This window comes from Carassius auratus, chromosome 50 (genome assembly GCF_003368295.1).
Source record: "Carassius auratus strain Wakin chromosome 50, ASM336829v1, whole genome shotgun sequence".
Taxonomy (NCBI): Eukaryota; Metazoa; Chordata; class Actinopteri; order Cypriniformes; family Cyprinidae; genus Carassius; species Carassius auratus.
This window is the reverse complement of record NC_039292.1, coordinates 1,227,350-1,255,332: the sequence shown is the minus strand read 5'-3', so window position 1 is coordinate 1,255,332 and position 27,983 is coordinate 1,227,350. Positions and strand designations below refer to the sequence as shown.

Here is a 27,983-nt window from a genome sequence, read left to right as displayed (position 1 = left end):
AGTGTCTTATATACTTATTGTTTTTAATAGAGAAGTAACATGCATAAAATGAAACGGTCTGCCTCTAAACCAAATAAAAAAAATTTTTTTATAATACCTGTAATATGATACTAATATATATATATATATATATAATAAATAAATACATTTATGCATTTAGCAGACGCTTTTATCCAAAACGACTTACAGTATATATATATTACTCCTTGTTTTATATTATACTCTATCACTATTCATATAAAAGACCAAAAAGTTAACATTCTCAGCCAATCAGCAAGGCCAACTGGGTAAGTTGTATTACGTAATTAATATTAATGAGCCACGCCTTCTCGATTGTAGAACTAGCTCGACCTGTCCAGAGGGGCGGGGCTTCTCGGAAGTGCATTATGCAAGAGATTCCATTCAACTCAAAAGTCACTTCTTTGTGATTGAGACATATTTATGTGCGCTGATATTGTACAACAGCTAATTTTTGCTAAATATATTTTGTATAAGCTATATGCATTTCTGAACAGTACTGATTAAATTGTTTGCTAGTTCTGTGCAATGATGTGTCTGAAAATCAAACCTCACTCATAAAATTACAGGAAACATTCCTGGTACAATAACATAGCTGGAATGTGTGTGTGAGTCACTCAACTGACCTTGCTGTAAATAAAAAAGGGTCACCTCTTGGATTTCAATGTTCTTCTTTTATTTCACACAAGAATTGTATTGAATCAAGGATAAATAATTCATTCTGTACAACCGGTTTCCCACAATTAGCTGCCTAAATACAAAGTGCAAATTGGACTTTTGTACCATTTACTGCCTTTGACACAACAGGACAAAGCTAAGATGTTAGTTAGTGGTTAGGGTATATCTACATTTGAAGTAACCCATCGAGTTAAAAAAAAAAAAGTTTTTTTATCATATAGAAGACATTAGAAAAATAGAGCAGTTAAAAATTAACTAATCAGAGTAGCAAAATATAAAAAAGAAACCCCTGTATTTCTCTGAAGATATAGTGACTAAATATATCCTGACCGTTTTTTTTTTTTTAACCGCACAGAAATGAATTCAGTTTAGTCTCATGAACACCAGTGTTTGAGCAATAACAGACACTCGGATTAGTCAATAACAAGTGGACTCCATTTTCATTACAGGTTTTAAAATCAGCTCTAATGCCACATCACATTATGAAAACATCACAAACACATTTAACAAGCCGCCATTATCTATAAAAATAAAAACAGACTGCCTCCCACCATCATTTATTACACGAGACATTCAAAGACCACATTTTATTTCAAGGTCTGGATGAAAAAAATAAATATCAATCAATCTGTCTAGTACTAAAACCAAACATCATCTGAGCTGCTAGTTTAGCAGCTTGAACATTTCACTGCTACAAACCGATAAAAACAAACGCAACTGGGTGAATCTCACAAAAACCGTCAGGAATATGCCAAAGCCATATTTCACCACAGAATCATTTGCTAATTATTTTGAATATTTTCAGTTAAACACATTCCACCGAATTCTCATTACTGCAATTCAAAAATGTTACATTATATAATGTAAATTGTGTACACTGTGACTGAATCTAATTATTTTTATGCCAATTGTAAGAAAAAAAAAAATTGTATGCATTTTTTTTTTGCATAACAGAATTTTCCCTAATTACAGTAATGCAAGTGTACATTTTTTTACACTAAAGTAATGACAATAGTCCCCCCACCACATTGCAGTAATACAACTTTTTTTGAATTATGTTAATTGCAATGCATTTATATGAAATAATATTTTTTTTTTTTTGCATTATACCAACACAATGCAAAAAGTCTTAAAACATGCAAAATACTTTCTATATTCTATATAGAGAGAGAGAGAGAAAGAGAGATTACCCCCCCCCCCACCCCCTGGATTTTATAGTGAAACATGACCCACATAATTTTTTTTTGAGAGTCACCCTATTATACTAAAACTCATTAGCAACGCTTAATTAAGTCTGATTCAGAAGTGCTAACTAAAAACAAAAACAAAAAAATCTCACCATGATTACTCAGGAAAACATTTCTGTTATCAAATAAACCATTTCCCCAAACATTCAGCTCCAGGCGTTTCCTTCCAGCCCCCTCTCTCTCGTGTTGGCCATATCTTGGCACTTGACTTCTCGTTGTGAACAGGGACGCCACTGAGCGAGCGGCGAATGATTCATTATGAGCGAACACTACACTTCTCTACATCGTCTCGAATGCTACAAAACCGTAAAATCACAAAGCATGATCAAAACACACAATGCACAGAGTTTAAAGACTACTTGAAACACGAGTCTATTCAGATGTGACCGCTCGGGTCAAACTGCAATAACCAGAATCCCTCCCTCCCCGAACCCTGCCGACGCGTCGCTCTGTAAAGCACTAGAAAATCAGTCTGGCAGTAGATGCATGCTGAAGCTGGTCGATGGAGCGGGCTGCTCATTTACCGTCGTCGCCCTCGGATGGGCTTCCCCAGCTAATGTAATGGACGATGGGTGTGATGACATTGTCCTGGACATAGAGCTGACAGGCATTGATCTGATCAGTGGAGACGCTCTGGAAGGCGTAATACAGAGATGCAGCCAGTGTGATGAACACCAGAAGCTTCAACCAGAAAGCGAACCAGCGGCGGGGTTTGGGACGGGCGGTCGACGCTCCGCTGCGAACATCTGTGACGGAGGATTTGGTGACTGTGTACGTGTTCTGCTTCAGGAGGGGCTCCTCGGACCAGAGGTTCAGCGGCTTCACCGGACGACCAGCAGCACCGTGGATCGACCTCCGACATGTGGCACTGTTCAGGGACAGAAAATATTTGATGTCTGAAATGCTTAATTTTATTTTTGGATTTTGCACCCCAGATGAAACAAATACAGGATTTCATTCAACAAATATGATGCAGGTCAAGCTTGCACTAAAGAGGACCGTGCACACATCTTCATACTCACGTTATTCCAGTTGGAGTGGGAGGTTCATTAGGGAAGATTTCCTTCAAAATATCTCCTCCATCCACAAATGATTCTTCACTGACTGCTGCGGTCTCCTCCACCTGCTGCTGGAAAGAAGACGACTCAACTATTACAGCAGCACTGCAGATGAGATCGTGCAGCATAAATCAGGGCCTGAAGAGGCTATCTATTGTGATGCGAAGTGTGTTCATTCTTTCTTTACTTTAGCTCGCTGTCTGCTGCTGGTTCTGATGGTGACTGGAGTCTTTCCTCGGCTCCGGACCAGTTTAGTCACAACGGGAACCGGCTCTGAAACAGGGTCAACTCCTGCCAAACAAAGACAGAGCAGAAAGATGCTTAACATGACTATAAATATACAACTTCAAATCTTTTTTTTTTTTTTATTCTAATTCAATTTTTGGAAGACTAAACTCTAAGTTTGAAGAAACTGTGCTTGTCTGGAAAACTCGGATCACAGTCAGAGTCCTCTCCAAAAAGACACACCACTTGTGGAACTCTACTAAGAAAAAATACTAAAGTAATAAAGGATGAAGCAGGTTTACTTGAAAGTGCATGAGCTGATACACTTATAAAGTGTGAATGCAAAAAGCTTGACTTGATATCGGCGCAAAAATCGATCATTGCATCAAAAAGTAGAAATAAAACATGTGAAAGACATTTTTGTGAATTATTCCAAAAAAAATGACTGTCCTATAATCCAAAGCCATGCATCATGCATTTAAAAATTTGCATGCAAAACATGGGCTAATTGCAAAAATAAATACATGCACACATCAGTTCTTGCATTGCTAAATTGAAACTGCACCACAAAACTAAAACATAGGAAGCCAGAGATAGTAGGGTTGTGCAATTAATCAAAAAAAAGAAAAAAAAGAGACTTAGATTTTGGCCTCCAACGATCATGAAAATACAATAATCGAGATAAAATGATTATTGCGTCCCATTCTGCAGCGCTGCGCTTTGGTTCCATCATAAAAGCACAATTTCCCGTGCAAATCAGTAAAATCGTGTAACATGACATTTGCATAATGGGGCATACATTATTTATAAAGTATATTTATTCATGTTTTTAAAAGTGTGAAAGAGAACTTGCACTGCTCCTCAGGAAGATATAAGCACTCAGAGACAGAACACGGATATTTAAAGTCATCTTTTATCTCAAGGTACGTGCCTAAAACGCTAAAAAATACACTGAAAAATGTGTCAAAATTATATGCTTAAAGGTTATTCATGTATACCTTCGTCAGTCAAGTAATAAATGACCGTAAAGTGTTGAGAATGAAAATACATGTTACAGTCATTTGGATCCGTGCGGCTCTTTAAGTAACAGCAGGCCATTCTCCTGCTATTACTGTGTGTTTATTAATCAAACAACAAAAGACACATTTATAATCACACACTGCTCTTGAGTGAAGGACTTCGGTAGCTTTAAGAAAAAAAAAAAAAAAAAAAAAAAAAAAGTTTAATTCTTACAGTGAAGTCTGCTGTTTATTTTACATTTGATTAATAATTTATGTAGTTGGCTGTAAACTGCTTGGGACTTGCATAAAATAAACATTAAAGCACAGTTTGTTTCATTTGTATCTTTTTAGTCTATTGCATTTGTCCTTTGCTTTTTTATTTACTGACAGTTATTACTGCAATATTTTTGTGGACTTATTGTTTGTTTGAAATGTCACTGGTCTCTACAATATAGATGTCATAGCATCCTTATTTACAGAAAATGCATATTTGATATGTATCACTTTCTTTAAATCACTCAAAAAGTTTAAGTCATATGGCCCCCTCATAATCGTGTTAAATAATCATGATTACAATATTGACCAAAATAATCGTGATTATGATTTTTGTCATAATCGAGCAGACGTAAGAGATAGAATTCGTTACACAGCACAGTTTGAAGCAGTTGGGATATTGAAAGACACAAGTGAGAAACGTCGCCTTGTTTACACAATAAAAATTAGTTTAGTAAGCAAATGCAAGGCTACGCCAAAAATATGTAAACACTTGGATTTGTGTGTAATGATAAGTGAACTCAATGCAAGTTTCGCTTTCACTTTAAACTAATTTGGTTTGGCATTTAAAACAGCTTAAATGTTATATGGCACTATAATGTCTATATCATGTTTAAAATGTTTCATTTATGAATTTTTACATTATGAATGCAATAATACAAAAACTTGACTAAATGTTGATTGGTTGTGCTTCAGCACCTTCTTTGTCGCTGTACTGTTCTTCTTCGGCTGAGTGTGTGTTGCCGTTGTGGTTTCCATCTGCTTTGATGGTGACTGCTTCAGGGAGGGTGGTCTCAGGTTCAGGGAGGGTGGTCTCCAGCGGCGGATGCTCCAGGAGCTCCTGAAGCTTCTTCTCATACACCTTACGTGTAGAGGCTGTGATGCATACAGAACCAATGAAATGCAAGCCTTCACAGATGCAGGGAATTCAAAGTGGGCGATCAATACTCAAAAACTGTTGTACTCACCAACAATTGGTCCTGAATGGACTCCATACTTCAGAAGCTGGACCTTCAACTCTTCGTCTGTCAAACCAGAGACGTCGTTCTCTTCTGCCCGAACTCTGTCAGTCTTTCTTGTGGCTTTCTGAAGATTCAGCGAGTATCGAAAGGAAAACGCGTATAATATTTATACTTTTCTCCATTTCGACCTTCTAGATGTAAGTTTTAGAATGTAACAGTGTTTACATGTAAAATACAAAGAAAATTATTTAAAAAAATACTATTATCAATTATATATTTATATATATATCGCTGTAAATGCTACTTGTTGACATTAAAGGAGTAATAAAAACGAGCGTCTTTCTCTCTCACCTTCCCCGAGCGGCTCCTGTTAGACACCGGCGGCGCTGTCATCTCCTCATCGCTGGAGAAAGTTTCTGGAGCTGGAGCAGAGATGTTCTTCTTGTTGAGCACCGTCAGGTTCTTCAGATAAAGCTGCACATACACGTCTTTCTTGCTGTCGGCGCTGGGCAGAGGCACGCTATTAGCCGCTAGCTCGCTCTTTAGCTTCTCTTTCGTGAGCAGCGCCGGATCCTCGAGGAATTGCGCCATGCTTGATCTGTATTTATGGAATACAGTATGAAACAAGGATTATTAGTTACAAAACTCACATTCATTTATTTAATTTTCACTTATTAAAGCCAAACGGTGTGTCCTTGTTAGTACCTGAGCGGGAAAAAATGAAAATAAAAGCGCGCGACTGTGTTGACAGACTCCCGTCAGAGCGGCTCCCGCCTTCCGTTTGAATGTCCTCGACACACTCGACTATCTGTTATAACCCAAAGAATATTTTTTTGGGATGATTGTACATCGAAGCTTGTGGTTCAATAAAAACAGCGCTGCTGAAATTCGTAATTAAACGGTTTAACGAAGCCGGATAGATGTAGAAATAGATCAACGGCTCGGTGCGCGCCTCGGAACTAGCACGGTGGATTAAAGCCCAGCGCTCATTGGTTGAACGGGTTTAGTAAGGCGTTCTCCTATTGGTCTATTTAGAAGAGCGACCCAAAACAAAGAGGCCGACAGCTGCAACACACGCTTTAATTTACAGCAGTATTCTTTACAACAACCTCTGCGTTGTTGTGAAGCTCGTGAAAAAAAATAAATAAATAAGGAAAACATCATTATGAAATAAGTTAAACTGAAAAGGGTAAAGGTAGGGATTGTATTTCATAATAAAAGACTACAATGCAGAGTGGGGGAGGGGTGTATAAGTAACATGGAAACACATGAATATGGTAATTATGTTGCATTATGGTTTAAAAAAAATCATTATATTACTCTACACAGTGCCGACTTTTGTAATCATGAACCTCAAAGCCTATATGGGCATATAAATCACATTTGATAAAATTTTTAATATTTTAAGATGAACACTTACTGGACTGGAGAGTTACTTGATTATCCATGCATCTTTTTTGTAAGCAAGTACAGCATAGCATCCTAAAGATGGCAGCATAAGCCTTATTAGACCACGGGCTGTACTGTAGGACAGATGCATGAGGTCAAATTAACTGTATTTAGCAGCAAATCCGGTACAAATCTGTTCTTGTGGTATTGAACACATGGGGAAATACAAAGTTTACAGCAGTGTAAAGCAAACACAGATGACATGCACATGTGAGACTACTAATAATATCAGTGGTAATGTACATTTTGATTTTCAGATTAGATGTGGTTAAGAAAATCCTTAAAGGTATCATGAAATCAAAATGGATTGTAATTTTTTAAATATATATAATGCAAACTCCTGGTCTTATTTTCAAAAATGCACATTTACCAGGCGCTTTTCTCCAAAGCGATTAACATTGCATTCAGGCTACACATTATTTTACCAGTATTTGTGTCAAAAATGACTTTTCTTTACCCCTGACATCGTTGAGGCCTCATTTTTGGTCCCCTTCCAACCATGCAATCAGTACTAATATATAAAATATATATATATATATGAACACCCAAAATGAACATTTACTCACCCACAAGCCCTCCAAGATTAGAATGAGTTTGTTTCTTCATCAGATTTGGAGAAATGTAGCATTGCATCACTTGCTCACCAATGGATGTGAATGGGTGCCGTCAGAATGAGAGTCCAAACAGCTGATAAAAACATCACAATAATCCACAATTAATCCACACTACTCCAGTCCATCAGTTAATATCTTATAAAACAAATCCATCATAAAGATGTTTTTAACTTTAAAACATTGCAGGGAAAATGTGCATCTCGTGTTGTCTCTCACATCAAAATCCCCAAAATATTTGTTTACAGCTGTTTTTGCTTGTAAACTGGGTTGGATCTGTGCAGATTTCTCTCCTTATTCAGACAAGACGACTTTTGCACGGGAGAAAGCAATATTATGGATAGAGGACACACATTTTAGCTGAGTGATGTTTGAAGTTAAAAATGTCTTAATGTTGGATTTGTTTCTTACAAACATGCAGCATTTAGCCTGTGAATACATTAACTGATGGACTGGAGTGACGTGGATTACTTGTGGATTATTGTGATGTTTTTTTTATCAGCTTTTGAACTGTTACTCTGACGGCACCCATTCACTTCCATTGGTGAGCGAGTGATGTAATGCTACATGATGTAGAAGCAAGTTCATGGATGGTCGCAAGCGGAGTTAATATTCAGCACATTTTCAAACATTTCTTTATAATGCATCCCCTTCAGGAGTTTCCAATCTATCTTTTTTTTTTATTCTTTGTCCAAATATCTCTTGGACTGATCTGGGCTCCGTTCCACTCATCTCAGATTCACAGCCTCCACACGCGTAGTGAACCTGAGCTTGCGTGCGGGTGTGGATGTAGGTGTTGGGTTTGACCACTGTCTGGTCTTCCAGGATTCCAGCTCGGTGTGGTTTAGGGCACCCTGGATCTCCGTCGCGAGAGCTGGTGCTTCGCCCCGCACTTATGTTTCTGGGATATAGCTGAATTATGGCAACGGTGCCCAAAACCACACAGATTTTAACGCTTAATCTTCAGTTAAAGCTTTCCAAGAGAGGTCTGCCAGTGAAAAGCAGAGAGGGGAAACTCTGAAAATGTTGAGCTCTTAAGAAACACCCTTTCTGTCTTTATTGTATTTCATTTATACAGAAAACAGTCCTCCGGCCAAGCACCACATAAAAGTGTATTTTAAAGCATAACAGTGGTGCCCTCAGGAAAGGGATCTGAGAGAAACTAGGCAATTATCAACATCGGGGTGTATAAAAGTGGTTTTGAAAAAGGAATGCAGTGTAAACTGTAGCGGGGTGATGACATGCTCAAACGTATAAACTGTCCAAGTATGTACATTTTCCAAATCCAACAATCTTCGAATTATATTTACTGTACATTTTTGTTTAATGATGGAATATGAGAATGCTTATGCATTGTGAATGTTTAAGTTACAGCCTCTGCAAGATGGCAGTCATATTTTATGATTCGTGCATGTCTGTTTAATGTCAACATGTTATAAGGTTACAGTGATCAAAATATGATTATAGTGGAATGCAATTCTGTCTTTTGCATTGGCATGGTTTCAAGTGCATGAATGCTGTGAATGCTGTAAAATGCAAAAAAAAAAGTGGTAGCAGCTACACTTAAAATGAATCCAAACACCCCCAGTCCAAGTACTCACTGAGACACCGTACGCTGGAGTACTTTTCAACATGCAGTCCATCATAGAACCACTGTCAGATATGTAAAGCATACAAATTTCATATGGTTTGTGGTTTATAACCATATTCTGACATAAAACGCCTTCTCTATAAATTATTTGAAAGGTGCTTTCAAAATGTTTGAGATCTAGAAAACGTTCTAATCTTTAACTTAAGGTGAAGTGGGTGGTTTTCTATGTTAATATGCAGAGACAACCATAAGTAAGCCATTTGAAAGTTGATTTTGCCCAAAACAGTGTAAACACTGTGGCTCTGTGGTGCTTTCAAAACATTGCTCTGTTTACTTGAGCATCTCGACCAGCCCGACAGCAATACTGACTCAACAAATGCTGACTATCAGTTTGTTTATTTGCAAAACATGAGCCGTGCATGATAAGACAGTTGCAGTACAATCAGCTAAGCTATCTTAAATACACGTGCTTGCATAGCATTGTACATGAAATTACTATCTATCTATAGATCTATACAGGTGGAGCTGGGGAGGTGGAGGGTTTCTGAAGCATGCTGGAACTGCTACAGCAGCAAGAACTAGCAAAGTATATAGCATAGAAAGTACATAGAACATATACCAATCAGCTGCACCAATGATATCATTGTTTCAGGTTGAGGATCTGTTGGTCTGCACCATCTAGAGTTTCATGACAGAATTTTGTATTTAAGGACACGTGGATGTTACTCTTGACCAATGTACAACAAACAAGCAGTGTTTTAAAGCGTTTTGTATTCATGTCTAATTAGAATCAGGCCCTTGGTGTGGTGCTAGATTGAGAGGCAGATTTCACAAGCGTTGAATGGATTTGTCCTGGCTTGGAAAAACCTGGTACTGTATAGTTCCCCTGTTGACAGTCCAAACTAAGACACACACCTCCATGTCAACTCTCACTACAGAGAACGTGAGACTCCTTTTCAAACAAGTTCTCCATTTATTTGTTCAATTATTATGTGAATTTTTGCTGGTGTTGATGGAGGTCAGCTCGTGTCAATCCTGGGTTTTACTCAAAAGGCAATATGAACTATGAGGCCTTGAGTGGGCACAAGGGGCGAAGTTGCCTCCAATGTCCACCTACTGTGTGCAGGCTGGACGTTTTCCACCGAACCAATCCATGGGGGTCGTCTGATCAGATGACCATGCATATTGTGACTTCCCCATGTTAGCAAAGGAATTCCACCTTGAGGATCCTATTTTCACGGTCCGACATGAAGAACCGTTGGTTTGTGCCAAGCACAATTACCCAAGCACCTGAAGAGAAATCCACCGAGTGTCCCAATGCACAGGTCTGGGCCACACAGGGAAGTTAACATGAATTGAGTTTGGCTGGGTGTTTCAATGCTCCATTATTACAGGAATAATCCTCAACATTAGAAACGCTCAGTTTAACTGTATTTTACAAAAGCACATTTCCAGGCCCTTTACACTCTAAAAAAATAAGCTACATACATGGAATCTTTCAGGGTTGTATACAGTGATAAAAGATTCTTTAGATTATTAAATTGTTCTTTTAAGAACTGTTCACTGAAAGGTTCTTTGGGGTCCTTTTGTTTTGTGTCAATATATTAATTCATGTATTATATTCAGAATCATTCATTTCAGCAGAGGGTAACAGTTACTTCACGACCAATTAGAAACTTCTAGGGGAGAAATGCGACAATCGTATTCAGATGTTGGAGACAGTGAAAAGGCAACTCAGATGTGCAAGATGTTCCAGATGTTGTTTTCAAGTAGAAAGAGTGGAAAGAGTCAGAGTTGTCTGAAATGCAGCATTACTTCAGCGCTTCCAATGGGAATCTTATGACTTTATTCACACAAAGCATCAACATGTTTATTATTATAATTTGTCGGTAGGCCTATGTTTCAGCAGAATGTATTTACACATAAGGACTTAACTTGGGTTGCTGAAAGAGAACTATGGTTGATTATCGACGCAAATTACTTAATTTAATAGAAATGCATTATATAATTCACACGCTGTTTAAAACCAAGAGGCCTGAACTAAAAATAAAGGCAAAACAGGTGAGGTTTTATGTTATTTTTTCAGTTTCACCAGTGAGCCAGACGAGTTTTAAACGTGCTGCATGTTTAACCTCACACTGACATGTTTTATGTTGTATTACATCACAGGAAGCACAATCACAAGGAATGACAGATCGTGTGCGACGAGACACAACGCATCTCTCAGACCGTTCCTGTCCCTCACTGAACCCTCCGGCTCTGGAAACTTAAACAGCTTTTTAAGAATGAGAAGGGGTTTGTTGCTAAATTTAGGTTGGCCCTGTTCAGGCAGCAGGTTCCTGAGCCATTTTCAACAAAGATGAGCCGTAGCTCTTGCCCAGTGCCGGCGGGTGGCGGCTGCCGGTGGTCTGCTGTTCTCTTATGCACTAGCTTTTAAGTAAACATGGCAATTCTGCGGTCACCATAGCCATGGCAGCCAGCAAAAGGCCTTACTGTGTGGCAGCACACACAGCCTTGGTGTGCCTTCTCCTAAACCCCCCCCACCACACATCTTCAGCTCAGTGGATTGAGGTCAACAGGCATCGAGACCCATGATGTACGATCCCCCAAAGTCCGATGAAGCCCTCTGCAGTTCATCCTCCGGTCCCCATTGTTCCAGTGCGAACACAGCACTTTTTCATGCACATCCCGGGGGTTCTGGGATACGCGTGGGTCTTCAGCAGGACACCTCCCAATCACCTCCATTATGCAGTAAATATTTGTATATTTCATGTATGGCTGGATGGTGGAGGGCTAAACAAACCAAGCGTTTACTGGAAGGGCTTTCCCTCCAGACGATTAGATAAAATCGAAACATGTTTGTGTAGGCGCTCTGCTGACCGCTGAAATGTTGACAGACCACATGGGATGGCACCTGCTCCACAACATGAAAGCCTTTACCTTCATCTCTGAAATTGGCTTTATTGTCTATTATGTATTAATATATACACAGCACAGGCCTAAGAGAAGAAAATAAATCACATATGGCCAAATATATATATATATATATTTTATTACTAACAGCCCAAATTTGTTGAGCTATATTTTTTCATCTACATGTTTATCCACACACACACATTTGTGTATATATAATTTGTGATCTAAAATTTTAAATGACTGAAATACTGTTTAAATGCTATTTTAAGACTTGTTTTGTATGAAAAACTGATTTTTAATCGTATATATTTAAATATATATATATATATATATATATATATATATATATATATATATATATATATATATATATATATATATATATATATATATATATATATATACAATTTCTGTAAAAAAAATAAACACATATACACACACACACACACACACACACACACACACACATATATATATATATATATATATTAGGGGTGTAACGGTTCACAAAATTCACGGTTCGGTTCGATACGATACACTGATGTCACGGTTCGGTTCGGTTCGGTTCGATACGTTTTAGATACAGCAAAATGTAAAAACATCTCAACTTTTCAGAATGCCGCAAGCGCACCGCGGGTCATGTGACAAGAACCAACCAATCAGCTTCATCCTTTCCCGTAACAACGTTGAGAGCTCAGCCAAGATGAAGGAACAGCTGATCATAGTTGTATATGGATTGCAATTTTGAAATAAATTCAGTAGCAGAGCTACTGCAAGCGATTTTTAGAGCTGCAAATCCATTTATCCTTCGCTGAAATTTCCGCGTCTCATGGAGAGAGCACGTCATTGTTGCTTAGCAAAGACAGACGCCTCAGGAGAAAGACGCGCTTAGCGTTTTCCATGCGTTTTTAGGCACGATATGTGAACGGCCCCTAAGGCGCTCGCTCACTCAGCACGCGCTGAAGGCTCGTTGCAAAATGTCTAATGCATTTAACAGACCAGAAATATAAGATCCTAAAATAACCAACAGGTCTGGTGTTTGGGTTGGATTCCCTGTAAGCTATAGTGTCTAAATGCTGCAGGGATAGTTTGCTGCGTGCATGTTTCTCCTTTTTTTCGTCTTTTCCCAGATAGTACTGACGCATATATCCCAGATATTCCCGCTGGGTTTTTTTTTTTTTTTTTTTTGTAATCCCGCTGGTGTACCCTGTCATGTTGCAGATGCGACATACCGTTGTTTTTTTATCCACCACTCTCTTGCCATCACCATTATAGCTTAAAGGGAATCCAAAGTGCACCCAAACACCAGACCTGTTGGTTATTGGAGGATCTTCTCATTTCTAGTCTGTTGAACGCATTGGCTATTTTGCAACGAGCCTTCAGCGCGTACTGAGTGAGCGAGCGCCTGCTGAGTAGCCTAACATAAACATATAAGATGGTGTTTTTTTCTTCTTCGGGAGTGTCAGGGGCGTTGCCTGTTACGTTGTTTGGGTTATTGGGCTACCTTGTTGAACGCATATCATTATATTTCTTTCTCTCTCTTTTTTTTTTTTTTTCAAATATAATTAATTACTCCAACGAACCGTTCGGTATACATAATGCGTACCGCGTACCGAACCGAAAGCGTCGTACCGAACGGTTCAATACGAATACGCGTATCGTTACACCCCTAATATATATATATATGTGTGTGTGTGTGTCAAAATATTAAAATATGTAATTATAATTACAAACATTTTATTTCATCCAAATATAAGTGTTGGTTCATCTCATAGTTTTGTATAGTTCTTTGGAAATTGTATAACTTTACAGCAAAGAAATTATCTAATTAATGAACTTGATTATATTTTTGGCATATTTATCTATTTATGGCCTTATGGGATAATAAAAATAATAATAAGTTAACAATTATTTACTATTTTAAACACATCAAAAGCTTTTTAACAAATTTGATAGAAAACCTATACACTAAATGTTGAGAATGAAGAATGGTGTCAGTGTAGACTTCTACACGTGCTATAAAATGACTTAAAATGTATAATGCGATAAACATGTGTGCTGTGAGCTGATACAAAGCGTTTCGCAAGTGAAAGCTCTCTTGTACGCCTTCTAAACGCAGGAACACATCAAGTTTTTACTTTGACAGGTTTCACCTGGTTTTTTATTGAGAACATACGTGTGTCCTCTCCGTGGCCTCTGAGTTTCTATGAATACTCTTTTCATGAAGAAGTCCTCTAGGTGCCTTCGGATCGAACACGCGAGTCTGTTCCTCAAACAATAGCGACCTAAATGAAGCGCTGCTTGTGGAGTTCAGCGTTGGGAGGTGTGTTGGGGGTTTGGGAGCAGCTTCGTCGGTTTCCAAACTTCTTACCTGCTAGCAGAAGGATTTACTGGAACCCTCAGACAGGCTTTCACTGCTCGGCTCTAAACGGCCGGTTGGCAAGGTGGCCATGTTTTCTCTGGCACCGAATCAAACCCGCCGGACTAGATCCAAAAGCACCTACACAACACAAACCTGTGGGATGTTTGGATGATAAATTGCCGACGTTCTGCAGTAGAACAAAAAATATTGGCCTCGCTGGGGACATCAGTCTTAATAATCTCACAGTTTGATGGCATACTGGGTGGCTGGGTCGGACCCGAGCTCGCATGTGTCTCAAATGTCCCACGATTGACTCATTTGACTACAGGTGTCATATCAAAGTTTGTCCAAGTGCTGAGAAGGTCAAGTGCCAGCGGTCGATGGGGGGAACCGTCCAGGTGTTAAATGACACGTTTTATTCATTTAACAATTTCACGGAGAAGACCGCAAGAATCTGAGACGTTCCTCGGTAGCAGGATTCATGGTTAAATCTGGAGTGCTGCTGTGAATGTTCTGCTGAAAACCTTCGGTCAAGTGGAAGAAATCGTGTCATGTGTTATAAGACAAAACACACACGAGAACAAAAGAGGAGTACACGGGAAGTGGAAAGGAAATTTGTTTAAACAATGTTTCTCACAAAGCGCAGGGTTTTTGACTTTAGTGTGGATGAGCCAAGCCCTTTTGAACATTGCTAGACGATGCTGTCACTGACTAGAAATATAAAAAATCTAACGTTTCTCAGTAGTGCAAGGCTACTGAGGAGAAAGAGTGAACATTTTATCTGCACTTTTTCAGATAAAAGAATCGAGAACCATTTTTGGCTACATACAGTCAATGTGGTTTTTAGGAGATTAAAAAGGGTTATTTTTTACAGATGAGAATGAGGTTATGTTCAGACTCAAATACTCAAAATCGAATAAAATTCAAGCAGACCAAAAAACTCCAGATTGAGAAAATTAGACGTGACAGAAATGCTAATTTTGTTATTTTTTTCAGGGGAACACGAAGGAGAATCTTTACACAGTTCTTGTTGCCGTTCATGACTGTGTATAACATATCTGTCAAGCTCCAAAAAGGACAAAAACCATAAAAGCACCAAAAAAAAATAGTAAATTTGCACATATTATTATTAAGCCTTTAAAAGCAATACAATAGTTATAAGTGTGGAACAGACCCAAATTTGCACCGTTGCTCAAAGGTTTAAAAAACAGTAAAAAAAACCCAAAATGACTGACCCCAAACGTTTAAACGCTGGTGCTAGTCAGTTTGTTTTCCAATGTATGCACTGCCCCATAAATATGGAAATATATGGAATATTTTAGTGTCACACAGAACTAATTTGTAGTTGATGAGCATTAGTTATGTTGTGAACCTCTTGCTCCGTAGCCTATAAATGAAGCGGTGCTGTTTTGTGGGCTCCCTGAAAACCACCTTGACCATTAGGTTTGCTCAGGAGGTGAGCAGACCCACCCACAGGCTTGATTTCACTGAGGTTATGGTCATCATCTCTTGGGACAGTGGTCAGCCAACGCTGTTTACTTTATTCACCCATGCAGGTTCACCCATGTTTTGGGAGGGGAGGGTCTCATGGGCTATAATGCTCCTCCGAGCTCTCGCATAGAATTTCCACAGAAAGCAAAAGACCAATGTTAGTTGTTCAACATAATGTAGCAGATTTTTTAGTAGAAGAATCATTTGAACAAATGATAAGTTGTTAGGAGAATAATTTTAAAGAAGATTAATTGGGAAAAAATTATTGTTTTGGCAGAAGAATCATTTAAATGAAGATTTGGTAGGTAAAAGAATCGTTTGAATTAAGAATTGGTTATAGAAGAATCGTTTGAATGAAGAATTGGTTGTAGAAGAATCGTTTGAATGAAGAATTGGTTGTAGAAGAATCGTTTGAATGAAGAATTGGTTGTAGAAGAATCGTTTAAATGAAAAAATGGTTGGAAGAAGAATCATTTGAATGAGGAATTGGTTGGTAGAAGAATCGTTTTTAATGAAGATTTGGTTGGAAGAAGAATCATTTGAATGAGGAATTGGTTGGAAAAAGAATCATTTAAATTAAGAATTGGTTGGCAGAAGAATCATTTGAATGAGGAATTGGTTGGAAAAAGAATCGTTTGAATTAAGAATTGGTTGGAAGAAGAATCATTTAAATTAAGAATTGGTTGGAAGAAGAATCGTTTGAATGTAGAATTGGTTGGAAGAAGAATCATTTAAATTAAGAATTGGTTGGAAGAAGAATCATTTGAATTAGGAATTGGTTGGTAGAAGAATTGTTTTATTGAAGAACTGGTTGGTAGAAAAAAAACATTTTAAAGAAAAATAAATGTGGGGAGAGAATTTTTTTAATAGAAGAATCGTTTGAACGATGAGTTGGTTGGTAGAAGAATCATTTTAAAGAAGATTTATTGAAAATAAATTTTGAATTGTTTGGAAAAATAATCACTTTTTAAGAAAAAAATGGTTGTAAGAAGAATCATTTGAATGAGGAATTGGTTGGAAGAAGAATCATTTGTCATTTGAATGGCTTTCAGGAAATAATTAAGCCAAAAAGAAGTATTTTCCAGCATTTACTTCATCCATTAAAAGAGCCCAGTGTGTGGACCAGCTCCTAATAGTTGTAGTAAACACAGTAAAGACAGAAAAATGAATCAAAGGTTCAAGTCAGAGATCAGTGGGCGATTATTCCTCATACACTCCCCCTCCCGGCCAAACCTGAGCTCTTCATGAGTGTTTAGAGAGAGAGAGAGACCTACATACCACCCTCTTTCCAATGAAGGTGTCTGCCTGTGCATTTCTTGGAGTGTGTGTGTGGTTTGTCAGTCTAGTATACACTTTGGCACTCATGGGCAGCAGACACACACACACACACACACACTCAGAGACAAGCATGCAGTGCACACTAATTTTCTCTTCTGTAACGCCTGCTGTCTATACCAGTTTGCAGTGAACAGCAAAGGGGACTTACACGACCCACTGGTGCAATAAATCTAACGCCCATCGCTCTCTCTCTCTGTCTTCATTCCTTCACACCCTCCAGAAGGAGACATAGGAAGAGTTTGTCTTCTGGACCAGTGGAGTTTGGACATATTAACATGCTTCAGCTGATGTTCTTGGTTTAATGGCTCTTCTTCATGGCAGTAACATGCACTGATCTGATCGACTCAGCAGTGGCTTTACATGTGAGTAAACTATCAATGTCAAAGCTTTCCAACAGCAGTTAAATGCATTACACATTTTGTGGTTATTGATATCTAATTATGTCATTCAACTACTGTTTCCATTTAATGGAAATATATTTTATTAAATGTATTTTATTAAAATGCATGCAGAAGGTGAAAAGGGTATTCAAAAAGGTATTATTAAAATAATACTTTACATATATAAAATTATTTAAATATGTAATATATTAATTATTAAAATATATTATCATATATTATTAAAATATATGATCATATATTAATTATTTAAATATATTATCATATATTATTTAACTATTTAATATTTCAAATATTTACAATTAATATTTAAGAATTATGTTATTTAAATTCATACATTATGTAAGATAAATATCATAATATTTTTTTCTAAACTTCTTAAATATATTTAGCTATTTATAAATATTATAATGTATATTTTTTTTACCTATATACCTAGTTAAATGTCAAAATATTTTCTATCCATACATAATATTTTCTACATATATCTATATATATTTAGCCAACGTGTATGCAGAATATCACATTTATATTAAAATTTTAAAGATCCTTCAGATTTACAAAAGATGTGGATCAAATATTCTCATTTTAATAATTTGTTTCAAAACTTTTTTTCTTTATTATTATTATTATTATTATTATTTTTAATCTCTTTCATTTTTATCTGTAGTATATGTAATATATTATATTTAAATTTAAGGCAAATATTGTATAAATAAATTATATATGTATATACTTATGTAGTTTAAATTAAAGACAAATATTTTTAAATATTGTATTTTACATTATATATATATATATATATTTGTTCCCTGTTTATTTGACTAATATGTGTAGTAAAACATTAACACACACACACACGCATACAGTATGTACAGTAGACACTATTTGATAACCCTGGTGAATTTCTCCTGTGTTCAGTTGTCCAGCAGTATGTTGAGGCACTGGGGGTTTGCTGTGTTCCTGTTGACCATCCCAATCCCAGTCCAACCCAGACCCACTAATGTTCTCAGCAACAGACAGTAAGTCCTGATTTCTGACAGGTCTCAAGAGATCAGAGCTGTGTTGAGAGACTGCCATCTGCTGGTAATAGAAGAAGCAGGATGCTATATCCTTTAGGAAGCCCATGCAAAGTAAATGCATGAAGTCATCATATTAAAGCATCCTGCTTTATCAAATGCCAACACCTCTTCAGGTTAAAATCAGTATCTGTATTCTCTCTCTTCGTCCCAGACGACGTTCGGTCGGTCACGCACAGATGATGCATGACAGGAGTCGATCCCTGCATGACCGGAAGAGACGTATGTGGATCCAGGAGCTGCTTGAGCAGGTGCACACAGCTCATGCATGGGAGGGAAGCGTCCAGACCCCGCTGTGGTCCACCGCACACCGCCCAAAACCCATCAGCAGCACCAAACACTTCCCCTTGAGCTTTCACATGGAGACTGTAGGGACGAGAGACAACCTCCCACAAGAGACCAGCAAGACCCTGAGATATGAGGAGCAGAAGAGGAAGAGGAAGATGAGTTTGGGAAGATGGAGAGACCTGGATAGGAGGAGAGACAGGGGCGTGTGGCTCCCGTATCCTAATACTGATTAGAGGCCTGTAGAAGAGCCTGGATGAGAATGAAGGGCGTTCACACTGACTGTGATTCGGAGCAACAGAACTGACTCAATCTGAAAAAACACAGCAGGCTTTATGCAAATGAACAGTGACAGAATGTGGTCACATGATTCGCTCTCTGATTAAGTAATAGTTGACCTCCAGTGATTAAACTGTTGTCGGTGAACACACCTTTAAAAAGTAGACTATTTCAGCTCGGCGTGGGATATGAGGAGGACTCTGCAAAAAAAAAAAAAGTGACTAAATCATGAAATGTATTTTTTTAATCAATTCTATATCTAACCGCTTCATCTGATAAGTAGAAAGTAGGGATGCACGATAATATCGGCACAACATCGGTATCGGCCGATAAAAGCTTAAAATGACCATTATCGGTATCGGCCGATATGAATATTTCTGCCGATGAGCCAAACCGATATTCTCCAAGTGAAATAATTGACCTGTTTTTCAGATGTGAATGTCTGTCTACATTTGTAAAATAATAAATTTATGGTAGAATCAGTACAGAAGAGATACATGGATTTCTCTTCAGTAAAATTAAAGTTTAAATATATCAGTATATATTTGTATATATATCGATATCGGTATCGACATCGGCCAAAATTATTTTGAAAATATCGGCATATCGAATATCGGCCAAAATCCAATATCGTGCATCCCTAGTAGAAAGCGCTTCATATTCAAACCAGTTTGCATTTGTTATAATCAGAGTTCCCTGTTTTAAATGCATTCATTCAGTCAGACATTTCACCTAATATTTAATTTATTTGATTGGAATATTTATTCCCTGAATGTATTTCAGTGCTGCTGATTTTGATGAGATTTTCAAATGCACTTTAGATAGTTCTGCTGATCTGCATTCAGATTTTGGGTATTTTTTTAAATGTAATATCCTGCTTTTCTTTTATTTTCGCTAATGTTCTGCTATGTTAAAAAATTATAATTGATGAATTATACATAATAAAGCTATTAAAAATATATTTAAAATGTATTCTCATGCATGATTTGTTTTTAGTATTATCGTTTGTCAACAAAGCATCACTTTTACCTCACTATATAATATAATTAAATAAGATTTGCAAATTATGTAAGGAAAACATTTGCATATTTTTTTCCTAAGCTTTTTAAACTTACATATGTGTATGTTCATGTATAAATGTTTTATAATTTTTTTTTAGCTTCTATTATAAATTTGTCAATTTTGCCTAATATACCTAGTAAAATAATCAGATATATATTTTTTTAAACTATTTTACTTTATCTATTGTTCTGCTATTTTCAGTAACTTAAAAAAATAAATAAAAGCAAGCTTATTTTACAGGAATGATAATTATTTAACTTGTTTATTTAATTTAATAAAGTGTAATCCATCTTTCGTAGTTTAGTCTTTTCACATCTCTATTTTAGAAAGTTGCTTGTGCATGAACGATTGATAATGACCTGTTATGTCACAATCACATTTTGTCGTAGGTTAAATATTTTACATCATCGACAAAATATAAAATTGTGGTCATTAACAGTTAAATGCTACAACTTTAATTAATGAAGTAAACAAATAAGACTTTTAAAATGATGAAACTTTGAGACAAAGAACAAAAAACAACTTGCAGATCGCATCGTTTCTTAGAAATTTTATTTGCACTTCAAAATAAAACCACACACGTGTTTTATTCTGAGAAGGGTGATTGATTTCAAATAGGCTTTACTTGAAATCGAGCAGAGCCAAAATACAGATGGCTTACATAGATCAACATCACCACTTTAGTTACGAGCGCCCCGTTCTTGGAGGAAAGCATGTGTTTGAAGGAGTATGTTATCAATACTTGTATTCTTCAACTGAATCAAAAGTTACAAACCGAAACTGAAGCATTTACTAATTTCTCTCAGGGTTTAATAAAGCTTTGTGTGCATGCAGCAGATGTGAAAATGTGCTTTTTAATTCACATTTCTCTGGGTTGCTCATATCAATAAAGAAAAGTGCACTGGATTGAGAAAGATGGTTCTAGAGCACATTACAGGTGGGTGGTCGAGTACACATCTGTGGTTATACACAGAGTTATACAACTTTACCTCCATTCATCCTTTATACAAACAAATACTAGCATGTTACAAATGAGAAGGCACAGCTCATCAAAATACTCGTGTGTTACGAGAGCACAGGAGAGATTTGTAAAAACTGGGTTTGGTGGAGGCCTAGTAATCGTCTCCTCGGCTGACCACCTCCTTGCAGGTGGGTCTCAGCAGGATGGTGTGCTCAAACTGGGCCGTGTAGCAGCCTTTGGTGTCGCACAGAGGCGGGTAGGGGTCGATGATGCCCAGGTCGCAGAGGTTCTTCAGTGCCATTAAATACTTGCTCTCTCCGAGCCGATCCAACCAGCGGCGGCAGAAGGCGAGAGTCCCGAAGTTCTCGTTGACCACGTTCAACAAATGCTTGGCTCTGGGGAGTCTGGGAAAGAGGATTAATCATCAACATCTCGTGAGCTGCCTATCTAGCGATCCGTTTTAGGTGTCACAGAGTCAAACATCTTCTGATTGGCTGATTGACGCACGCGCGCGAGAGAGAGAGCTTGCGAGAGAGAGCGCAAGAGAGAGATAGAGCGAGCGCGAGAGAGAGAGATAGAGCGAGCGCGAGAGAGAGAGATAGAGCGAGCGCGAGAGAGAGAGATAGAGCGAGAGCGCGCGAGAGAGATAGAGCGAGCGCGAGAGAGAGAGAGAGCAAGAGAGAGATAAAGCAAGAGTGCAAGAGAGAGATAGAGCGAGAGCGCGAGAGAGAGATAAAGTGAGAGCGCGAGAGAGAGATAGAGCAAGCGCGCGAGAGAGAGAGAGAGCGAGAGAGAGATAAAGCGAGAGCGCGAGAGAGAGATAGAGCAAGCGCGCAAGAGAGAGAGAGAGCGAGAGAGAGATAAAGCAAGAGTGCAAGAGAGAGAGCGAGAGAGACCGCGCGAGGGAGAGATGGAGCGAGAGCGCAAGAGAGAGAGATAGAGCGAGAGCGCGAGAGAGATAGAGCGAGAGAGAGATAAAGCGAGAGAGACCTCGCGAGAGAGAGATAGAGCGAGAGGGCGCGAGAGAGAGATAAAGCGAGAGAGAGATAGAGCGAGAGAGATAAAGCAAGAGCGCGAGAGAGAGATAAAGCGAGAGCGCAAGAGAGAGCGAGAGAGACCGTGCGAGGGAGAGATAGAGCGAGAGCGCAAGATAGAGAGATAGAGTGAGAGAGAGAGATAGAGCGAGAGAGAGATAGAGCGAGAGCGCAAGAGAGAAAGCGAGAGAGACCTCGCGAGAGAGAGCGCGCGAGGGAGATAGAGCGAGAGCGCAAGAGAGAGAGCGAGAGAGAGAGAGCGAGAGAGATAGAGCGAGAGAGATAGAGCGAGAGAGAGAGAGAGCTCGCGAGGGAGAGATAGAGCGAGAGAGATAGAGAGCACGAGTGCGCACGCAAGAGAGTTTTTGTAAGAAAAAATTAGATTAGATTTCATACCGCAATATATATATATATATATATATTGCAGAAAAATATTGCAATGTCATTTTCTCCCAATATCGTGCGGCCCTAGTTAGGAGTAAGACTGGTGTGCATCTCACCGTATTGGCACATGACCGACTTCAAAGTTTTTCATGTAATGGGAACACTCCATGTCATCGTGCACCATGCCTTTCCCAGTGCTGCCGAACGTCTCGATAGCATAAACCTCTCCTTCCTGTAAAAAGAGGAAACTAGGCATGACAAAAACCGTAAAACAACACAACACAACATTTTACTGTAAAATGCTGACTTGACAAAGTGACGAAAGACTTTATTTTGGATGATTTGAACACTTATTTAGCAAGGATGCATTACAGTGTCAGTAAGGACATTAATAATGTTACAAATAAATGCTGTTCTTTTGAACTTTCTGTATATTAAAAAATCCTGAAACAAAAAATGCATGGTTTCACAACTGTTTTCAACATTGATGATAATCAGAAATCAGAAAAGTGGCAAATCAGCAGGATTTCTGAAGATCACGTGACACTGAACACTGGAGGAGTGATGCTGAAAATTCAGCAGTGCATCACACAAATAAATTACATTTTAAAATATATTCACATAGAAACGAGTGGTTTTGAATTGTAAAAATATTAGTTTTTTTCCAGCATTTTTTCATGCAGCTTCAGACACTAGTGTACTTCTCTTTAAGCCAAACTCAGCCCTAAACCCTCAGACCGACACTTTCTCAAGTTTCTCTGTCCCTTTTCCTAAGATTTAAGTCTCCCGAGACATAAATGCATCCCTAAATTTTCCTGGTCATGAATATTTATTGTGTGAGTCACCAAATTAAAACCGAGCATCTGGGAAACAAACCCGACGTACCTCCATCCTAGTGGCTTCACCTCCTTTCACTATGGGTACCGTCTTGCCTGCGTGTATTCTGTACTGTCCGATAGAGTGACCATTGAGGTTTCGTATCGGTTTCACTGGAAAGACAAGTTATATCACTGGCAAAATCATATCTTGTGTTATTATTGTAAGGCGTTTGATGTTAAAACAGTTATTATTTACCTTGATATGTTTTTCCATCCAGTTCCACTTCGTAGGACTCCATCACCTCTTGAATCGATTCTCCAATGTCACACAAACGAACATCAATACCTGCGCACTGAAATACAAGAACGATGAGCTTTACCATGCACGGAGAAAAACAACAAGTTGCTAATTATCTATGCATTTAACTTACACTGTTTAAAGTGCTTATAATGCTATCAAGACTTTTACATGACAATATGCGCATTAAATATCGCATGCGATTTATTAAAGCAAAGGGGCGTTATCTGACTAGAGCTTGTGGTGTTCGGCCAATCACAATGCACTAGACCAGTTGGCCAATCAGAGCAGACTGTGCTTGTCAGAAGGAGGGGCTTTGTAGAAAACGAGGTTTGAGAGAGACATACAATAATGTACAGTATTTGAAAATTAAAGCATGTCAACATTTTTTTTTAAACATGATCTTTTAAAAAGAAAATCATAATATTAACCCTTTGAATTGATCAAATGTGACAGTATAGACAATTGTGATGCTACAAAATATTTATATTTCAAATAAATTTTGTGGTTTTCAAATCAATGAATCCTGAAAAAATGAATTAGTTATTTTTACAGCAACATACTTGCAGTATTACTACTGAGAACGTGGAAAATGATTAGTCAGTTTTATTGTGGAGGGTGGATGTCATTTTTAGGGATGAAATGTCACCTGCATGTGTTGAAAACAAACATCAATGCCATAAACTTGAACTAAGACTCTACCTTAATTCCAGTGTTTGTAGCATCTTTAACAGCTTCCAGCAGCTTGTCGTACTTCGGGTTAAAGGTCACAGTGAAGGCACAGTCGATGATTCGACCTAGAACGCCAAAATAATCATACGTGGCAAGATCAGCATAAAATCACTTAAGTGCATCGATATCAGAAATGCTCAGAGACGCACCGTTGATGTGCGTGCCGAAGTCGATCTTGCAGACGTCATCGTACTGGAGAACGGTGGCGTCTCCGGCATTAGGGGTGTAGTGAGCCGCGCAGTGGTTCAGCGAGCAGCCGGTCGGAAAAGCCAAACCAGCGTTCAGACCATTTTCTTTGATCAACTTCCTGGAGCAATCCTCTAGTCTCTCACTGGCAGGGATTAAAAAGTGGATTAAACTCGTTGCACACGGATCCCAATTTGTGTCAATCTATAAAAACTGCAATTTAGATATTTTGCAACTCATCTGAAGGCTGTCTTTTGTGCTAAAACTGTAATAAACACTATAGGCCAGATCTACAAAACCGGACAAATTATAGAGAGAACACAATCCCATTGAAGCATCAATGGGAGAGGAAAGCTCAGCGGTCGATCTGCTGACGAGGAGCAAATTAAAGACACATGCAGACGGTTTATTTCAAATAACGACTAATGCAATCAAAACAGATCAGTGCAAATGAGCAAGTAAATTGTGTTAAAATAATAATGAAAGTACAAGTAAACAGACTTCGGCAAATCACCTTTCATGATTCATTTAAATACTCCCCTCCTAAAAATACTGCACTTCTACAAATGCATATGCAATAAGGTCAATAAGGGCTGAAAGATGTGTCGTTTAAGCATCGATATCGCGATGTACGAGAGCGAGAGCGCGCGTGCGAGAGAGAGAGAGCGCGCGAGAGAGAGGGAGAGAGAGAGAGGGAGAGCGCGCGTGCGAGAGAGAGAGAGAGAGCGCGCGAGAGAGAGGGAGAGCGCGCGAGAGAGAGGGAGAGAGAGAGAGAGAGAGAGAGGGAGAGCGCGCGAGAGAGAGGGAGAGAGAGAGAGAGAGAGAGAGGGAGAGCGCGTGAGAGAGAGAGAGAGAGAGAGGGAGAGAGTGGGGGGGGGAGCGCGAGAGGGGGAGAAGAGAGGGATAGAGCGCATGCGGGAGAAAGATAGAGAGGGAGGGAGCACAAGCGCTGTCTTGCTCTCTCTCCCTCGCGCATATTAATCAATTGACACGGTGGTGTCGATGTTTAAATAATTTATAATGAGAATGTAAGTGTGCTCACCCCATTTTTGTTTGTAAGAAAAAATGTGATTAGATTTCATATCGCAAAATATATCGTAGAAAAATAAAATATTGCAATGTCATTTTTTCCCAATTTCGTGCAGCCCTAGTCCATGCCTAATGAAAAACCACTGTAGCCCCACCCAAGGTTTCCCAATGAAAGCCAAGATCTCAGATGTGTGAGTGAAGTGCATGAATGGTTTGGCTCACCAGATCTCGGTCATGGTCAGGCCCGGTTTGATCCAGCTCATCACGTATTTCCTGACCTGCCGGTGGGCCTCGGCTGCCTGTCTGAAGTCATTCCACATATCCTCATTAGCCTGATCCAAAAACTTCTTCTCCTCGTTGGTCATCTGCCATGCAGCAGTACGTCTGTGTGAGATAAAACAGTGTTTTAGGTGTTGTAGATGGTTTGAGAGTGTGTAATAAGCAGCTGTTGTCTGTACCCGTCTTGAGTCGGTGGATATTCACATTCCTGACCCTTGGCATAAACTCCATTGGCGTAAAGCTCACAGATGGGGATAGACGGAGGATCTGTTTGAACTTTGGCTGAAAGAGAACGAAGGAATACGAACAGCCTAAGTTATATTCAAGCCATCTGATGGAATCAACAGAAAAATAACCACATCCTTTACAAAAAATTATATAGGACGATTTAGAAAATGAGATTGTTTTTGTAATGAGTCAAGACCTAGTGCTAGAAGTGCATTTGTGGTTAAAAGAATAAACATTTTCTTTTTTTTAATGACCGATCGTTTCCCTAGATAAGACCCTTATTCCTCGGCCGGGATCGTGTAGAGCTCTTTGAAGCTGAATTCAGAAACTTCAGCCCATTGATCCCAATTGAAGTCCATTATTTGGAGAAAAATCCTGGAATGTTTTCTTCAAAAACCTTTATTTCTTCGCGACTGAAGACAGAAAGACACAAGAATCTTGGCTGACATGTGCGGGGCGGTGAGTAAATTATCAGGAACTAATCTTTTAGATAATTTTAAATGTACTGTTAAGAAAAAATGCACTACATTTTTATTTTCTTTTATATAAAATACATTTTAAACAAATATTTTTAAAATCCAAATTGCTATAAAATGAAAGCTTTATGTCTACATATGTTATGTTCCATATTTGACGTTGATAAAAAAAAAATATTGAGGTTCCTGAGAGATTTTATTTAGTGGAGTTATACCACAAACAGCCACCGGGTGCCATCAAAACTCCATTCAATTTTTTTTAAACAATCTTCTATCATAAGTTTCGAAATATCTCTGTCAATATTACTTCTATAACAAAATAAATGGAATATTCCACCAAATATGGAATCTTGAGACTCAGACCTTACCAACGAAATGCATTTTGTCAAGATTATAAAAACGTTTGATTCAAAAAGACCGTAATACTTTTTGTAACATGACTTCTGACTAAACCCACTAATATTAATGTACAGATCCATGGTAATGCAATTTCCAATTTTAAAATGATATGCTCAGGATACATTTTGAGGTTTTAAGTTTTCAAATGATATGTAAGTTATGAGTATTACTAAGATATGTGACAGAGAGAAAAAAAGACAGCAACAAAAAAAGACCCGCCGGTGGGCCTGTTGGCACTGAAGAGGTTAAATGGCTGCAAATCGCTTACATCCTTTCTTTTTCTTCTTCTTTTTCTTCTTCTTTCCAGCTGAATCTCCTTCTTCACCATCTGCCAAAAATAATTTCACAATATAACAATCAACTTAAATACAAATGGACTTGCAGTGGGACCTTTAGCAATTAATTACCTTCTTCTGGCTCATCATCTTTCTCTTGCTCTTCTAAAGTGTTTTGCTCCAGTTTAACTGTCACTTTGCTGATGTCCGAGTCTCCTTCGCCTTCATGGTTTCCTATAGATGGTAATGTGATGTAAAGTATTAGAAAATAAACAGACATAAAACCCACGTGGAGCCTCTTATAACAACATTACACAACTGCAATGAGTTCACCAACTGGGCCACACCACACTTTCGTCCGTTTTTATTACCTACCGGCTCCCGCTTTTCCCTTCTTCTTCTTCTTTTTCTTCTTCTTCCCGGTCTCGTCAACGGGATCCGTGTCAATTTTGGGAAGGTGAGAGTCTCCGTTTGACAAAATCTGCTTTTGTGCAGCTGCGGACTGCGCCTCTTGCGTCTGCTCGTCTTCCATGATGTGACCGCGCGAGGGATTGTGGGTGA

The 27,983-nt window shown here is 38.4% G+C and overlaps 3 protein-coding genes across 6 annotated transcripts; 1 reads left to right on the top strand and 2 right to left on the bottom strand.

Annotated features, from left to right (window-relative positions):
* Positions 1 to 672: 672 nt before the first annotated feature.
* LOC113066579 (lamina-associated polypeptide 2, isoforms beta/gamma-like) lies at positions 673 to 6,451 on the bottom strand. 2 transcript variants are annotated; one of them, XM_026238481.1, is made up of 7 exons: positions 6,168 to 6,451; positions 5,814 to 6,060; positions 5,469 to 5,586; positions 5,200 to 5,376; positions 3,189 to 3,292; positions 2,966 to 3,072; positions 673 to 2,811 (listed from the first exon to the last, which is right to left on the bottom strand). In XM_026238481.1, exons 2-7 carry the CDS (start codon positions 6,051 to 6,053, stop codon positions 2,460 to 2,462), a joined length of 1,098 nt encoding a protein of 365 aa, XP_026094266.1. In that variant the 5' UTR covers positions 6,054 to 6,060; positions 6,168 to 6,451; the 3' UTR covers positions 673 to 2,459. The 2 variants fall into 2 exon arrangements, with proteins under 2 accessions (XP_026094266.1, XP_026094267.1); XM_026238482.1 differs by having other exon boundaries at positions 2,966 to 3,069; positions 6,168 to 6,450.
* Positions 6,452 to 16,884: 10,433 nt separating this feature from the next.
* LOC113066421 (parathyroid hormone-related protein-like) lies at positions 16,885 to 19,478 on the top strand. Of its 2 annotated transcripts, XM_026238319.1 has the most exons (3): positions 16,885 to 17,582; positions 18,540 to 18,640; positions 18,852 to 19,478. In XM_026238319.1, the coding sequence occupies exons 1-3, from the start codon at positions 17,535 to 17,537 to the stop codon at positions 19,216 to 19,218; spliced, it is 516 nt and encodes a 171-aa protein (XP_026094104.1). In that variant the 5' UTR covers positions 16,885 to 17,534; the 3' UTR covers positions 19,219 to 19,478. The 2 variants fall into 2 exon arrangements, with proteins under 2 accessions (XP_026094104.1, XP_026094103.1); XM_026238318.1 differs by lacking the exon at positions 16,885 to 17,582 and having other exon boundaries at positions 18,473 to 18,640.
* Positions 19,479 to 20,856: 1,378 nt separating this feature from the next.
* Positions 20,857 to 27,983, bottom strand: LOC113066578 (methionine aminopeptidase 2-like). Of its 2 annotated transcripts, none has more exons than XM_026238479.1 (11): positions 27,798 to 27,983; positions 27,555 to 27,659; positions 27,416 to 27,475; positions 26,224 to 26,326; positions 25,988 to 26,149; positions 24,700 to 24,881; positions 24,521 to 24,615; positions 23,777 to 23,873; positions 23,588 to 23,691; positions 22,819 to 22,934; positions 20,857 to 21,688 (listed from the first exon to the last, which is right to left on the bottom strand). In XM_026238479.1, the coding sequence occupies exons 1-11, from the start codon at positions 27,952 to 27,954 to the stop codon at positions 21,436 to 21,438; spliced, it is 1,434 nt and encodes a 477-aa protein (XP_026094264.1). In that variant the 5' UTR covers positions 27,955 to 27,983; the 3' UTR covers positions 20,857 to 21,435. The 2 variants fall into 2 exon arrangements, with proteins under 2 accessions (XP_026094264.1, XP_026094265.1); XM_026238480.1 differs by having other exon boundaries at positions 27,555 to 27,656.

Excerpts from the sequence above, each read along its gene's own strand:
- LOC113066579 (XM_026238481.1), bottom strand. The coding sequence starts at position 6,053 with ATGGCGCAATTCCTCGAGGATCCGGCGCTGCTCACGAAAGAGAAGCTA. Across the intron at positions 3,073-3,188 it reads GCAGCAGACAGCGAGCTAAA|CAGCAGGTGGAGGAGACCGC; the intron begins GTAAAGAAAGAA and ends TCTTCTTTCCAG. Across the intron at positions 2,812-2,965 it reads CCCACTCCAACTGGAATAAC|TGCCACATGTCGGAGGTCGA; the intron begins GTGAGTATGAAG and ends GTCCCTGAACAG.
- LOC113066421 (XM_026238318.1), top strand. The coding sequence starts at position 18,489 with ATGTACAGTAGACACTATTTGATAACCCTGGTGAATTTCTCCTGTGTT. Across the intron at positions 18,641-18,851 it reads AATGTTCTCAGCAACAGACA|ACGACGTTCGGTCGGTCACG; the intron begins GTAAGTCCTGAT and ends TCTTCGTCCCAG.
- LOC113066578 (XM_026238479.1), bottom strand. The coding sequence starts at position 27,954 with ATGGAAGACGAGCAGACGCAAGAGGCGCAGTCCGCAGCTGCACAAAAG. Across the intron at positions 27,476-27,554 it reads AGATGATGAGCCAGAAGAAG|ATGGTGAAGAAGGAGATTCA; the intron begins GTAATTAATTGC and ends TATTTTTGGCAG. Across the intron at positions 21,689-22,818 it reads GTCGGTCATGTGCCAATACG|ACTCCCCAGAGCCAAGCATT; the intron begins GTGAGATGCACA and ends CCTCTTTCCCAG.